The 16,673-nt window shown below is 36.4% G+C and overlaps 2 protein-coding genes across 2 annotated transcripts in view; both read left to right on the top strand.

Moving 5' to 3' along the window:
* ASPM (assembly factor for spindle microtubules) overlaps nt 1-5,856 on the top strand; it is a 31,214-nt gene extending 25,358 nt beyond the window's left edge. Inside the window, exons 24-29 of the mRNA XM_074151416.1 lie at nt 1,933-2,124; nt 2,566-2,758; nt 3,245-3,399; nt 4,322-4,498; nt 5,499-5,671; nt 5,751-5,856. Coding sequence (XP_074007517.1) covers nt 1,933-2,124; nt 2,566-2,758; nt 3,245-3,399; nt 4,322-4,498; nt 5,499-5,671; nt 5,751-5,856 — 996 coding nt within the window. The remainder of the gene's footprint in view (nt 1-1,932; nt 2,125-2,565; nt 2,759-3,244; nt 3,400-4,321; nt 4,499-5,498; nt 5,672-5,750) is intronic.
* A 1,332-nt stretch (nt 5,857-7,188) lies between these two features.
* LOC141467096 (coagulation factor XIII B chain-like) lies at nt 7,189-16,533 on the top strand. The gene is made up of 11 exons (XM_074151415.1): nt 7,189-7,270; nt 9,088-9,288; nt 9,803-9,988; nt 10,441-10,617; nt 10,767-10,943; nt 12,672-12,851; nt 13,191-13,283; nt 13,924-14,106; nt 14,769-14,972; nt 15,445-15,627; nt 16,322-16,533. The coding sequence occupies exons 1-11, from the start codon at nt 7,189-7,191 to the stop codon at nt 16,531-16,533; spliced, it is 1,878 nt and encodes a 625-aa protein (XP_074007516.1).
* Nucleotides 16,534-16,673: the final 140 nt, after the last annotated feature.

Below are 16,673 nucleotides of genomic sequence, written 5' to 3'. Positions count from 1 at the left end.
TTCAGGTCTCTAAACTGACCTTCAGTTTAGTCCCAATTAGCATTAGGTAAATGGAGAGGCTGAAACGGGAACTCTGAAATAGCTGTTCTCTAGTCAAGGATGTTATGACAAACATTGTCCTACTACTTCCATATATACAGATCTCTTATCTCTCACCAGAAGTTTTATTATCCCCTTATGGCAAGAGTGAGCGGGTGGAAGAGGCTTTTTTTTTTTTTTTTTTTTTCCCTCAGATTTGGCATTTATACTACTGTATCTCCCTTCTCTATACATAGAGGGGAAGAAAGAGCTGGGAAATGAGAAAAAATGGAGTGGTGGTTCTCCTCAAAAGCCAGCCAACAGAAAGAAGCAGGACAGAGTAATGCTGGGCACGAGTATGAATTGGGAGAGGAGTGGCTGGCAAGCAGCCATGGAGGAAGGAGTCTGGGGGTTCTGGTCGACAGCAGGCTCAATACAAGTCAGCAGCAGGCCCTGGCTGCCGGTCAAAAGAGGTGATTATCCCGCTGTATTCAGCGTTGGTGCGGCCTCACCTTGAGTACCATGTGCAGTTCAGGGCCTCACAATTTAAAAAGGATGTTAAGGTACTCAAATGCATCCAGAGGAGGGCAACAAAGCTGGTGCAAGGACTGAAAGGAATGTCCTATGAGGGGCGGCTAAGGACTTCAGGTTTGTCTAGTTTGGAGAAAAGGTGGCTGAGGGGCGACCTCTTTGCTCTCTACAGTTTTCTGAGGAGGAGAAGTGGAGAGGGTGGTGCTGATCTCTTCTCTCTGGTATCCAGTGATAGGACATGTGGGAATGGTTCGAAGATGCTTCAGGGGAGGTTTAGACTGGACATTAGGAAGCATTTCCTTAACAGGTGGTCAAACACTGGAACAGGCTTCCTAGGGAGGTGGTCGCTGCCCCCTGCCTGTGAGTGTTTGAGGCATTTGGATAATGCCCTTAACTGTTACGGTTTGAGAAAACCCATAACAATTTCTTGTCATTTAGAGGATTATTCTATCAGCTGATGACCCCCCTCCCTACCCAGAAAGGGGAATTGGGGAACGCAAAGACACACAAAGGTTGAAATATAAATAGATTTAATAGAGTAAGACTAAATAATTAACAATAATACTAAAGAACCAGTATTAATCCCGATACTGATATAAGATATATAAGAATTATGCTCAGCCAATTCTATCAGTAGGAAGCTGTGCACTCCCAGCAGTGGATGGCAAATGTCGGACACTGCGAGCGCAACAGCTCTGGGAGGAAGAGAATGTGTCAGGGGTCCAGCACCAGGGCAAGGAGTTCTCTGGATCTGCTGCCGTTGAGGGAGAGAGAACTATGCAGCAAAGTTTTCTAATTTATATCGAATGTGACGTTCATGGTATGAAATAATGCTGTTGACCAGTCTGGGTCAAATGCCCAGGCCTTGCTCCTCCTCGTCCCTGCACCTGGCAGGGCTCAAAAACACCAAGACCTTGAATCCCACAGAGCCTGGCTGGCTATAAAGTAAATGTTTTCATTAATTCAGACACCAGTGTCTTCTAAAAGTGCAATTTTCCCCAGCCTTAGAAGAAAAGTTAGTCCTGTGTTGCTGAATCCAGGACAATAACATGCTTTAACTTCTGGTCAGGCAGTTGGATTAAATGATAGTTGTAGGTCCCTTCCAACTGCAAAACTCTTATTCCTGTTTCTATAGGAATGCTTCCCTAACTGCTCCTAATTAAGATTTCATTTTGCAGTCTTGCACTTCAGCTACCGCAAGGCCAATCAGAGCTGTGTCATGGTGCTTATATGAGTGCTAGTGATGTTTCTAGTGCCTGTATCTGTCAAAGCTTATGTTAAAATAGTTCTTCAATTTTTACCAATACTTGTTTAGGGTGAGAAAAGGGAATTTAGGGAAAAATCTTTAAAAAATAAATAAAAATGTACTTTAATTTTAAACAGAGATGGTTCCGAGCAAAAATGCAACAAAAGAGATTTCTAAGAGATTATCAAAGAATCATTCAATTACAACGTGTGATTCGAGGGTGGCTAAAACACAGAAATGATGCAGCAACCGTAATCCAGCGAAATGTACGAAGATTCCTTGCCTGCAGACATAGGAGAAAATTTGTAGTTGGAATAATTAAATATCAGGTAAATATCTCTTTTAAGAAAACTACAATATTTTTATTTATTTTATTTTTATTTTTCTCCCATGGGTTTTTGGGGAGAGAAACAATGTTTACTTTGGTTGGTGCATTTATCAGTTAAATTGCAAGTCAGGTCAGCTTCAGTTTAGACATCAGAGCTAAATGCAAACAGATCATGAGGTAATATTAAGCAGATACTGGTTGAGGTGACTTATGTTGGAGTGTGTGTGGAGTGTATATGCATGTTTGATTTGGTTTTTTTGTCTTGAAAATCCAGTATTTGGAAGATTAAACACTGAATGGTAGTTATTTAAAAATTAATAACCAAAGTAACTAGATACTTTGTGAGACGTGTAAAATTGATTTGGAATGGTAATAGAAGTTCAATTCTATTGTCTCTTCACAACTTTTTTTTTTTTCTCTTTGTGAAAATCCTTTTCTGTAGGCATTGTGGAGAGGATATTCTTGGAGAAAGAACAATGACACAGCAAAGATTAAAGCTTTAAGATGCAGTATAGAAAAAGCTAATGAAAAAAGCAGAGAAGAAAACAAATTGTGCAACAGAACTGCAATTGCTATTGAACACCTTCTAAAATACAAACATCTCTCTTATATTCTTGCAGCATTAAAGCATCTTGGTCAGTATTTTGTTCTAGTATAACTGATAGTATTCCAGGGATGATAGAAACTGGAATTTTTCAGCTGAGAAGAGTTCATAATGAAATTTAACCTTTCTGCATGATTGTAAAACGTGAACGTATTAGAGTATAATGGGGCTTTTTTTCCAGACTAAAATGAGATTATAGATTTCGGAATAATATTAAAATAGTTATACAGAGAAAGGAAATCCTATATGATTGCTCTGATTTCCTGGCAGCCCTAGTAATACTATGCCTTACATAAGTCAATTATATTTACTATCAGTATATATTCTCAACAGATTGCTTGGTCTGTTTAATTTTTAGTCTGGGATATTAAAAGTATTAATTTAGAAAGACTTGTTTCAGTCAATAGTTGTGGTTTTTACTTCTTTGCGCTTCTATTTAAAAATAAGGAATAAAACTGGTTTGCAATTGAATTGCTTGAGCTTCAAAGTTTTCTTTTTTTTTTTTTTATTATCATAGAGGTGTCTACCAGGCTGTCTCCCCTCTGTTGTGAAAATATGGCCCAGAGCAGAGCAATCTCCACTATTTTCGTTCTGATTCGAAGCTGCAACCGGAGCGTTCCATGCATGGATGTGATCAGATATTCAGTTCAGGTTCTACTGAATGTTTCAAAGGTAACTTCAATGTTTTCTTTTGCAGGTTTATAGCTGTAGATTACTTCATTGTAATTTTTAATTATCCACATAATTTCTGAATGAAATTGAAACACCAAAATTAGTAGTTTTGAATAAAAAAAGCTTCTGAATATTAACTATGTTATTTTGAAACTAATTATCTACTTGCAATAATTATGATTTAATTTTCCTTTTGGCAAAAGAAAATTACTTCATGGACTTCAAGTAATAATTTTACTTTTAACTGATTACATTGCAAGGTATCCCAAGTATTGCATGAACTGTATAGAAATGCAAAACTGTAGTAGTTAGGATAAGCTATGAAGTTTTTTTTTTAGTGTAGAAATGTATATGTTCCATGAGACAGGCTACTTTTCCAAATTTATGTCATAGAATAGACTATATTTACACTTTTTGATTTCTTACAGAACAGATTATTTTCATAAATACTTAAAGTTGCTTCAGTACTGTAGTAGTACTGTAGTTCTTCAGTACGCATTGATTGTTCTAGAGTTCTTTTACTTAGAGATTTAAAATATTTGCTAAGCATAGTTTTTGATCATATATCTATTGTACACACATTTACATTCAAATTCTTTTATTTTTATTTCAGGAAAAAATTATCATTTAGACTAAAATTGTTTTTAAATTTCTCTAAACTTATTTGAATTTATTCCTCTATTTTAAATGTAAAATCAGATTCTATGGCCCTCTAAATGAGGAGGGAAGCACAAAGGGTAGCTTTTTGTAACCTGTTACAATGGTGTAACAGACAGAAGTGATTTTTATCGCTTGGATGCCAGATCAATTATAGATTTTGTCTATAATTGGGGAGAACATGGATTTTGCTTTTCCCTTTAACCCCAAAGGTATTTTAAAGATCTGTCTCTATAAACTCTCTTGTCTCTTTCTTGTATAACAGTATGAAAGAACTACTCAAGCAGTTTATGAAGCAGAAAACTCTATAGATACATTACTAGACCTACTGCAAATTTACAGAGGGAAAGCTGGGGACAAAATTTCAGAGAAAGGAGGAAGCATTTTCACAAAGACCTGTTGTTTGTTGGCCATCCTTTCAAAGGACTCGAAAAGAGCTTTGGTAAGACTTAAGTGTTTTGGGTTTAATAATTTGATTTAACATGCTTCTCTTGCATGTTTTGGTGGTGTTTGTAATTATTTTTTTTTCCTCAGTCTCTACCATACCTATTATGATTGTACTGTTAATTATCACTAAACTCTGTTTTTAAAAAAATGCTTTTGCAAGATGGTGGAAACACTCACCGTTTTGTGCTTTGTGTGCCCTGGTCATCCAGATGTATTCAATAAGACATTGAGGTTCTGCACCTGCAGTCCTTGCAAGATATGATACCGCAATCCCTACTTTCCACAGGGTTTTGATGACTTTCTATCAATTGCTTAGCATTAGATACGGTTTAGTTGCCCCTTAATCAACTTTTGTTCCATTTCTGAAAGTTTACTGTTGCTTTTCAGGTAAAGTTAAGATCATTATTGCCTGTAACATCTGGCAACATATAATTGTCCATGCCTTTGTGTTAACATGCACTATTTTAACAGAGGCATAACCTGGTTCTGAAAGAAATTTCCTTTGTTCATGCCTATTGCTAGAAACCCTAGTAAGGTTATTAGGGTAGTCTGTGTTCTATGCTATATATTCACTATAGCTGTTCATCCTTCAGATATTAGCACTTAAGTTATCCAGTCACCTCTGACCGTTGCATTATTCTTTCATTGCTACGAAGATGGGTGCAAACACTAATTTGTGTCTCTGTACCAATAATTGAAGGCAGTTGCCAATGACATATATGAAATTTGGTTTTAATGAGAAATTAGTAAAATCTGACTTGTAAGAGCTTGAATTTTCTGAGATCTCAACTAGTGTTATGCAGCTTAAGTATTTTGAAAGCATTGGACCACTGACAACTTGTAGGTGTGCTGGCTTTAAAGTGGTTTCGCTGCACTTGTGGGTAGCAGTTAAATTATAACCATTCGGTTTTCATTGAATAAGACAGATTTCTTGATTTGTTAAGTTGCTTTTGAACTTGTAGTACTGACTGTGTGCTATTTTCACCTTTTCTTAGGAAATCCGAAGCATGCCAAGAACTGTTACTTGCATTCAAAGCCTATATAAACTTACAGCTCGTAAACACAAAATGGATGCAGAGAGAACACTGGTGAAGCAAAGAACAAACAATTTCTTAAGCGGAACTTCCTTGGTTCCTGTAACTCCTCTGAGAATAAAAACAGTTTCAAGGTAAGAGCTTAAAAATTAGTCTGCTGATTTTGCTGTGTCAATATAATATTTTAATGACAAGCCACTATTATTTTCACAGAATTAAACCAGACTGGGTTTTGAGGAAAGATAACATGCAAGAAATTGTGGATCCTCTACAAGCAATTCTGATGGTGATGGATACACTTGGTATTGCCTGCTACTGAAATGTAAATGATGTATATGAAAATGTTTTTGTACAGCATGTATGTAGTCGGCAGCTAAATGATTTTGAAAGACAGTAAATAAGCGTCCAGCTACCCTTGAAAATGTTTTTTGAAATTGCAATTAACATTTCGGTAACTTTTTTTATATGTATACAGCTTTATATTTCCTATTTTGTACTACTACATAAAGGAATTGTACAATAAAATCATAAGCCCTGAAATTTCATTAGTGCAATAATGTTTTGTTATCACACACAGATTGTTATCACACACTGTGAATCTTACAAGTAGCATGGTATTCCTCACTGATTAAATCTTGTAGAATGCTATTAAAACCAGTTGTTTGTGTGGGACAGGTATGCTGGCTTGTCTGATCTAGAGAGGTGTAAGTAGGAAGAGAGGCGTAGTCTGTGGATTTCAAACCTGGCTACTGTTTTGGGGGAGCTTGAGTTTACTTTCTAGTAAGATTTTCAGGGATCATATGTGACTGTAGGGAAAACTATTTTTTTTTTATTTTTTATTTATTTTTTTTTTTTTTAGAAATTCCCATTTTTTTTAAACAATACAAGATTATAATGGAACAATGGGATGTTGTAAGGGTGAATTTAGAAATTGGTACCTTGGAACTGCATTTTCTTCAAGCAAGGCCAGGAAAACGCAAACTGTAAAATCATACCCTTCCACTCCCAAAATTAAGATTATGCCTCCCAAGGCTGGAATGTGATGCTACATCAACTGGTAGCCATTAGTCAGTTGGGTGATAATGCATTGTAAATAAGATCCTTTTTTTGTTTGTTTGTTTAAAAAAAGACTCAAAGGGGGCTATCTGTATACAACAGAACCCAACAGTCAGATAATACTAGTGGGTGTGTACTTAACGTAAGAGCCTCCAGAATGAATAATATATAAAATGCAACTGACTGGTTCTATGGGGGTAGGCTGGAGGATGGGGGGAATTTTCTGTTTCCTCCTATTTCAGCCAAGGTAAATAATGTGATAACAGAATGCCCTTTAAACCTGGAACTCAGGAGGTTCTGAAGGGAACGGTGTTCAATTAGTTTAAATTATTCCACAAGGTTGTTGCCTGCTTTCACTGTGAAATGATAAATTCTGTCCTCTTTACTGATGTAAAGCATGTCAAATGGAAGCTGAATTCTGTGAGTCTAGTGTTAAGGTATTTGGAGAACTAAAATAAATGAAATTAGTGTTCAGTGAAATAACATGTTACAAAATACCAGGGACACCAAGTCATTCGTGGATCCCGTTGAATATCCAGTTAATTATTTACAAAAGTAATACTTATAGAGTTTTCACAGGTGCTGGAAATTGTTGATGGAGGCAGTAACGAAGATGAGATTTAAAAGCTGTTTTTTCTTGCTAGTTATGATGTACTCAGGCAAACTCTTTGCAGAAGGTAAATACACTGAATGCTACTGTTAATAAATGCACATTGAATCTAGAACATGCAGTCTAAAGTAAGTTAATTCTTTCTTATCTTTAGCAAGAGTAAATACTGTTTTTTAAATGTAATTTTGTTGTGAGATGGCTGATGATCATGATTCAACTGTCGCTGTAGCTCAGGGCTACAGATTCAAAAGCTGTAATATTGAAAGGTTCAGACTTTTATTCAGAAAAACGTTTCTTTTGAAATTTATTTGAGTAGGTTTGAGACACTTAATACAAATTAAATTTTGTACTATTAAAACATTTTATATGTTGTACTAAGTGTCTTGGTGATTGAAGTGTTTTGGCTTGTCACAATGCAAAAGAGTGGAAGTTAAATGGAACCCACAGAAGCCAGTCTGGGATGGGGTCTGCGTTTCCTCTCCCTATTTTCAGTATTGCTTAAAATTCCTGTGTTTATATAGTTTGCATACCACTTGCAAAGTTGTACTCTGCAAGTTCATAAAGCTGTGAACTGTGTATGAGGGTACACCTCCATTAATTGAAAAAGATGCATTTCATGTGGTATCTGCTAATGTATATTTAACTCCAACATTTGTTGCAACTACCGCTGTCTTTGCTAGAGTTCTGACTTTATGAAAACAGTTGAAATTACACTGATACACTTTGGAAAGTCAAACAAAAGATATGTAGGTGGCAACCATTTCTGTCTTTTAATTACTAAAAATCTTAATTAACCTCAGGTTTGGTGGTTTTGTTTGGTTTTGGGGTGGTTTTTTTTTTTTTTATTTAGATGTGATGCAGTGGCTGTATGAGGAAGGAGGTTATTAACAAAAACATCTTGACACTTTCTATTTAGTAAAAATACTAAATTTGCAGAAAATTCTAGTCAATGCAGTAAATTCTAGTATGTTTACTATATAAACATATCAGTATGTTTATTATTGAGTGGAGGAACAATAGTTTGTTATTTTAGTTCTAATACATGTAGAGTGAATGCAGCAGTGCCGACTTGTGGGAAAATTCTGCCCAATTATGAGATTCATAGGTGGTGATTCAGTTTTTAAAACTTGATTCTTCTGGTTAGTTTGCCTTATAGTGCCGTGGAGAGAATTCTTGAAACCCAAAGGATAATTTTACAAGAAATCAAAACTGAAGGATTGTTTTTTTGTTGGGTTTTGTTTTATTTTGTGTTTTTTTTTTTCTTTATCAGTTAATGTCGTATTCAGCACCACTCCTTTTAAAGGTTTTTTCCTTTTGCTGGTTTGGATTTTTTTTAATTGCGGTTCTGCTTGTTCTTTCCTTAGACTCCATTTCTTCTTTCTTTTCCATTGGCTCTGTTCTTAAGTTCCCTTTCTTCAGCAGGTTTAACTCCTGTGTTGCCCCCGGCAGTTTGTCGTACTGGTCTGGTAACATTTGCTGCATGAGCAGCTGTGGCATAGCTCAGCTTCACACTGCTGCCACTGGATTTTAGAGCGGGCATCAGTATGTTTATGCAGTAAAGGGTGCTCGTGCTTACATCTTCTGGGCCAAAAAAAGAGTCAAATAAATGTGTCCTGCATCAGTTTTGCCCAACTCCTAATAGGAAGTTTCGTTCTACAGCTGATGTTCCTGTGAACGTAAAGAACAAAAGCTGATATAATTGCAATATCTCTTAATTTCAGTGAGTCTTACCAGACCCTTCATGCTTGTAAGTATTCAGAATTCCACTCGCCTTGTTTGAAAGACTGGATCAGTCAAACTGATATTAAATAAATTAATGCAAAAAAAAAAAAAATCATGTCTGGGCTGAGATTTTTAGTGAGAAATATATTTATCTTTTTGCAGATAAACCTTGTGATTTGCCGCACATAGAAAATGGAAAGATTGGCCAGTACTATTATAATTTCAAAAGTTACTATTTCCCTATGCATAAGGAAAAAAAGCTTTCCTATTCTTGTATGGTTGGTTATACAACTGAAACTGGGACTCAAGACGGAAGAATAACTTGTACAGCAAATGGATGGTCTCCGCTGCCACGATGCTACAGTGAGTGAGCTTTATTGACCTCATCATTGCTTCTAGCAGGAAACTTCTAGCTGGGTTTCCTTGACCATACAGGAACAGAAGCTGTGTAGCAGGAGGGATCAAATGAGTAAGTTAGGGCAACATGGTGGAATCAGTTCTTTGTGTATACAAACTACAAATGTTTAGATATGGAATATTTTACAAGAATACATGTTTTAAGGGCTTTTACCATATGTGCTTTTATAAGAAATCCAAGAAAGTTGCCCAGTTTCCTTATTTTGGGAAAACTACTGGACAATTTCCTCTCAGATGTATATTCTCTAGAGCTTCCTTAGCTCTGTACTCCTTGGTTGTTGTGTTTGATGTTATTACCATCGGTTTCATGTATTGTTTGATGATTGTGGTAGAGTTTCTTTAATAGGTCAAGCAAACAAGATTAGATCAGGATGACTAAAAGCCCCTTCTCTTGCTTATCAGAGAATAAAAATATTCAATTAATTCTTTCTTTCTAACCAAGCTGTCTCCTTTCTTTTAGAAAAATGTAACAAGCCTCTCTTGGAAAATGGCTTTTTTTACAGTACAGAAATGTACTTCAAAATAGAGGAGAAACTGCAATACAAATGTAATCCAGGCTACCACACTCCAAGCGGCGGCACTGAAGATATAGTACAATGTCGGCCAGAAGGATGGTCCTCCCAGCCACGCTGCACCAAAAAATTTGGTAGGACTCTGCGTTTTTCTCCTTTTTAATCTGTCTTATATACCTATAATTCTGCTGTTCTTGCTGTACCCACAGGGCCAAACTGCCTGTGTTAGGTTATCGTTTGAGTTGTTCTAAAGCAGGTTGTCAGCTGTGCCGCTTGCAATGCAGTTGTCAGATTTCACATGCTGCTTGTTTTATGAATTGGTATAGATAAAATTATCCGTAGAAGGAATCAGTATAGATGAAATTGCATTGGTTCAAATAAATCTATTGCTATCCAAACTGTCTTCCCAAATCAAGACTGGAAAACTTTATACAAGTACTGCATTTTTAATTATTCATTACTTGCAGAGATTTTTGCTTCAGATATCGCTACTTTTAAGGTGTATCTAAGGAAAATTTTAGAAGTTTTCATTTCACTTGAAATGAAAAGAGCAATTAATATTATGCATATGCTTTATTTATTTAAGAGTCATGTCAAGTACCCAATTTACATCACGGCAGCTACTTCACAGCCCAACAAGAGCTTCGACTGAATGAAACGCTGCGATACAAATGTGATGAGGGATTTCATACTGCAGGAGGAAACACTACAGAAGAAGCAGTGTGTCTAGCACATGGGTGGTCCCTTACTCCAAACTGCACTAGTATGTAATGGGCTGGAAAGTAATTCTGTTTGAAATGTGATTTATTCTATAAATGAACAAAAATTTACAAAAAGGCTTGTTTTATAAGCTGTTGGGGGTGGGGAAAGCCTTCCTGAACCGGTTTTCACTGCTGTGTCTTTTCTTTCCAGAAATAACTTGCTCCTCTCTGAGTGCAATAGCACATGGAGGTTTCTATCCTGTGAAGAAAATCTATGAAGAGGGAGATGTAGTTCACTTTTTCTGTGAGGAAAGTTATTCTGTCAGTGAATTTGACCTAATTCAATGTTATTATTTTGGATGGCATCCAAGCCCCCCAGTTTGTGAAGGTACGTTATTGTTATAGTTTTACTATGACAAATTCTTAGTGAAGTACTGGAACCTTCTTCCACAAAACGTATTATGAATACAAAATAAAAATATGCTTTTTGTACCAGTTCACATCCTAAATAGAAATCAAGTGGTAGGTGAAAGACATGGAACCAAGGTAGCAGGGAGGGGGGCAATGATAATAGGAATTAGTTTTTGGTGGACTCTAACAATAGAGCAGATACTGTCTCTTGTTGTTTCTCTGTACTTTGTATCCTGAAGAAGTGGGAACCAACAAAGACAGAGAAGCTTTTCAGACCCTGAAGCTCAAGCTAAACCACAGTCAGATTACATGAAGGTTTAATCAAGTATGTTTAATTCCACCTTGTGAGGTGGTAACATGCCTCTTCCAAATTTTCTTCTTCGTGCCTTTTAACAGGTTTCTTTGGAGCTTGGGAATTGCGAAATTGGAAATTGAGAAAAATGTACTTTTCAGAGTTTTACAGCTTCACCAAACTGTACATGTTTGCAGCAGAATTCACTAGAAGGGTTATCCTGAAGACAGAAACACACCTTTAGCAATTACTGTCACATCCCCAGTCATTGGGCGATATTGGAGATTATCAGAAAATAAACCTTCAAAAGAATGAAAGGTCCAGTGAACCAGATGAGACCACAGAAAACAGTACAGTCGACATTTAGACTAGCTTAGAATTTATCATATTGTTCAACGTACCTTGATAGTTACGGGTCATAGTCTTATCCTGGATATTGTCCCCTTTATGAGGATTACTTCTGAGCTTTAGGAGATCTCACTGCATCATGGTAACAACTTCTCTGCTTTATATATAAGGGATGCCTGGTGTCGATGACAGAGGATGGGACTATGAAACATTTTTATTGGTTTAAGATAAATCTATGGTATTCTTTTCCAATATATTTTTACAGGATTTTTCGCTGTGAAGTATGTTTTCTAAAGCAAATAATCATCTGGGGGTGCTTGAGATTAAAAAAAATATATATATATAGACTTTGAAAAATGTAGATCTCTTAAGCACAGTTTTCAGTAAAATTAATGTTTTGTAATTCCTTTATAGCTAATCTTGTAGAAAACTATATGATTGCCTATAAAGATGAAATTCGTCTTCCTTTCCTAGAAGATGCAGTAGCATTTAAAATGCACTAGAATCTCTCAATTAAATGGTATGTGTTAGGACCCCAGCCCTGTATTTATTCTGATGACACAGCAGGAATTTTTCTTGATTGAATGCAGGGAAGGTGGGGTGCTCAGGAGAATGAAAACATGGCCTAGATCTAGTTTTGAGGATACAGTAATCACAAACTTAATTTGGGGAGAGGAAATAGGCTGTGATTATTGCTGCTTCTGTAGCATTAGAATTCATACATAAACTGCTTTAAATATTACATCATTGGAGGGTACGGGAAATCTCTATTTCCTGAATCTTCTATTTCCTATTTTAAAGAACTTTTTATTGAGTTTATGTGGAGGAATTACAAATTTGTTTATAGCAGTGCAATAGCATAACATCTCTATTTTTATATTTGTTGAATATAAAATTACGTTTTTGTTCTTGTCTCCTGTTTTGTTAAGAAAATGGGAGTAAGCAAATACTCTGGATCAACCAAAAATGTCTTTTGAGTGATAGCCGTGCATGCTGTCTAGTAAAACTAATTGGGTGTGTGGTTTTGATTAGTGAGAAAACAATATGCATTTTTTTTATTTTCAGATGTAAAAAATAAATGCCCTCCACCACCGCTTCCTCCTCATGCCCACATCATCACAGTTAGAAGAACTTATCATAATGGAGACAAAGTTCGTATACAGTGTCAAAGTACCTTTGAAATAAGAGGATCTGAGGAAATCCGATGTGAAAAGGGAAAATGGACATCACCCCCTCTTTGTATCGGTTAGTACTTTTGAGAAGACTGACAACTGAATAGAAAAAATTCTTCAAGCAATGCCTTAGCTTTCTGGAGAGCTTTAGTTTCCTTATCTGCAAAACTGTTTGTCGTCTTCTGTTAAAATGCTTGCGAGAAAGTGCTGCATAATTTGCAGACAATCCATTGTTCACAGATTAAAAAGAAAGGTTGAGGTAGGAGAATTCAACTGACATCTGTGTTGTGTAGTTCTCCCCTGGAATATTGATTTTATTACATCTTACAATGCATCACTATCTGTCCGTTTTGGTATTTGAAAATGAGTTATTTCTGAGAAAAGTGGTTCTAAGTTTCTGCTATGGTTATAGGAACTATGGATAAACAGGAATCTGAGGCACCACCGTCACTTGAGGAACAGGCAGCAGTACGGGCAAGCAAAACATACCACAGTGAAGATACGAGTAGGTGAACATTGCTTTTCTATTTAAAAGGGACTTCAATACTCTCCAATGCTACTATAGGCATTTCATGACAACTCCTACTACTCTTTTGCTGTAGTACAGTTCATTACTCTTGAAAATGTTTGTATGTGTTACAGATGTCAATGTAGCAGTCTGAATGAAAGGCCATTGTTGCTTGTTTCTAGTAATTACAAACTACACCTATAAGCCTCTGCTGTATTTACCTCCAGTTGTTTTGTATGCCTTCTGTTAATGTTGTCTGAACATGCAAATTCAGGAATATTTTGCTGTTCCTTTGATTAATAGTTCCAGTGAGGTTTCTTTTGTTTCTTTTGAACCACACATGGGCTAAACATTTTAAGCAACGTATAAAGAGGGTCTCATCACAGAAAAAGAACAGATCTATATTGAGTATAAACCAGCAAGAGTCAAGAGTGGACACAGATGAGGAGTCTAGAGAGAAATAGAATGCCTGTCTGCAATTCAGTAAGGCAAGTGTAGAGTTTCTGAAAATGAAATTATATTGGTTTAACTTTTATTTGTATGTAAATTTTTGCTCGGTCTATTGCTAGTCTGATACTTTTGCCAGTGTTAACATTGTTTTAAAGATCTAATTACCTATCTCCCTACCTTGTATTAGAAATGCAGCAAAACTGTACCTCTCCACCTGTGATTAAAAATGGTGGTGTTCTTGGTCCACTATTGACGAGTTACAAAAATGGTTCCTCAGTAGAATATGGTTGTCAGCGTTACCATTCTTTGGATGGACCTAGTACTGTTTACTGCAAACAAGGAAACTGGACGGAACAACCAACTTGCTTAGGTAAGTCTTGTAAGAAGTAGTTCTGTCATACCAAATACAGAAAGGTAAAACTGGAAAGATATTCTAGATCATCTTTCATGACCACCTTTTCTCTTTTATTTGAGTTAATAAAGATTCCAGAAACAAGAGGATGAACCAAAATCAAGTGTACCTAGGCCACTCCTCCTAGGTGTCCTCTGGCCTGTTCTTACAAACACTCAATTAAATTGATTCCTCTGTTTTCCTGAGTAAGCTGTTCTTGAATGTATCTAACCCTGTTACCTAACAGGATTCTCTAATGTCTTTCTTTCATACTCTCCATTCAGTGAGTTTCTTCCGGTCCTTCAATAGATGTTTAGAAGGAAAGACTGCAGCCATCGCCAAAATGGCTTTTTAGATATGATTAACAAGGAATACAATGACTTCTTGGACTTTCTTTTTTAAACCTTCAGCCTTTGTTTTTATTATGTGTCTTTACATCTATTATTTCTTTCTGGACTTTCTAATTTTTTCTGTGTTGCTCCTATGTGTGCTGTTCAAAACAATGGACAGAACTCCTATTAAGAATTTACCAATACTAGCAGGAATACTACTTCTGATCATCTGCAAGAGTTTTTTATCTTTCCTTCCTTCCTGTAATGAAATAATTGTATTTTACTAGTATCCTTTCTTAAATTTCCTAGAACCATGCACTCTTAATGTAACTGACATGAACAGCAACAACATAGAGTTGAAATGGAGACAGGAAGAATTAATTTTCCTACATGGCGATCTTGTAGAGTTTGAATGTAAACAGGGATACAATTTTCTCCAGACTACCATTCCGTCTCCTGGGAGGACACACTGTAACCATGGCAGACTGAAATATCCAGAATGCATTAAGCAAGGTAAAACAATTTTTTTTTTTTTTTTTATTGCCTTTTTAATCAATCAATCTTAGACCTGTTTAGAAACAATTTGCTTTGGCACTGCAGGCCTAGAATCTGTTGTAAATAACAGATGGTTAGGATTCAGCAGTACAGATGCACACAGATATCCTTGCACAAGACAGTTATGTTGTTAAATATATCCAAGCATGGAAAGACAATCCACCTTTCTTTGATGGAGAAGGCTGTAGAAAGGAGGGAGAAGCTGTTCTCAAAGCTCTGTAGAAAGACAACTGTAAACAATTAAATGCACACAAGGGATTTCTTATGGTTAGAATTAAGCAGGAGATTGCGTTCTGATCTGAGACATAATGCAATAGTAAGAAAAGACACTGAGAGTTGATAGATATCTAGTGTTGACAGGCATTTAAAGCTGCTGATTTGTTATCTTCTTAAGCTGAATATTTCTCAATTTTTTTTAATGTAATTCCAGCTACTACAGAAAAATGTGACTCTCCACCTTCTATTGCGAATGGAGTTCTTACTCTCCCACCCCTGACCCAGTATGACAGTGGTGCTTCAGTTCAGTATAGTTGCTCTGACTATTATTTTTTGCAAGGATCTGAGAGAATCTACTGTTCTGAAGGGCAGTGGACTTCACCACCAGTTTGTATAGGTAGGAGTGATTAAGATAAATAAGCACTTATTTCTCTCTATAATTCATAGAATAGTTTGGGTTTGAAGGGTCCTTTAAAGGTCATCTAGTCCAATCCCCCTGCAACGAGCAGGGGCCTCTTCAACTAGATCAGGTTTCTCAGAGCCCCGTCCAACCTCATCTTGAATGTTTCCAGGGATGAGGGCATCAACCACCTCTCTGGGCCACCTGTTTCCCCACCCTCAGAGTAAAATATTTCTTCCTTATATCTAGTCTCAATCTACCCTTTTTCAGTTGAAAACCATGACTCCTTTCCCTATCGCAACTGGCCCTGCTAAAAAATCTGTCCCCATCTTTCTTACAAGCCCCCTTTAAGTATTGAAAGGGCGCAATACGGTCTCCCAGAGCCGCCTTTTCTCCAGGCTGAACCACTCCAACTCTCTCTAAATTCAGATACTTATAATTTATAAATTGAGTAGTGTCAACTGGGATTTTAAGATCTCAACTTCATTTTTTTTTTTTCAGAGATAATAGCAGCAAGTGTAAGCTTGTCTGGATTTTTTCTTAAATATGGTATGCCTGCAGTATCCAAAATACAGTGATTTCATGTATAATAAGAGAATGGGAAATAATCTACAGTTTTAGTGTAGGCTTGTCAAAATGATGCATTTCAAAAATGATTGATTGATTAACATGGATTATGTCTCTTTCTTAGAGCCGTGTACTTTGTCACAAAATGAAATGGAAAAAAACAATGTGCTGCTGCAAGGGTTCTATAAGAATCAAGTTCACTTTTACCATGGGGACTATGTTGGATTTTACTGTAAAGAGAACCACTTTGGAGCAGAAACTGGTACAACTTTATTTCAAGTGCAGTGTAAGAGAGGACAGCTGGCGTATCCAAGATGTGTTGAAAGAGGAAAATAAGTATGGACTTCAGGAAAGCCTATGGGAAAGATATGTACGTGTTCTTTACCTGGTATTAACAGCTGAATTAAGATGGCCTCATATTTTCAAGATAGCTACGGTCAGCTTTGAGAAATGAGCATTCAGTGGCATTACTGGGT

Source organism: Numenius arquata, chromosome 8 (assembly GCF_964106895.1).
Source record: "Numenius arquata chromosome 8, bNumArq3.hap1.1, whole genome shotgun sequence".
Classification (NCBI taxonomy): Eukaryota; Metazoa; Chordata; class Aves; order Charadriiformes; family Scolopacidae; genus Numenius; species Numenius arquata.
Note: the sequence above shows the minus strand (reverse complement) of the source record. Positions and strands in the feature narration are given on the sequence as shown.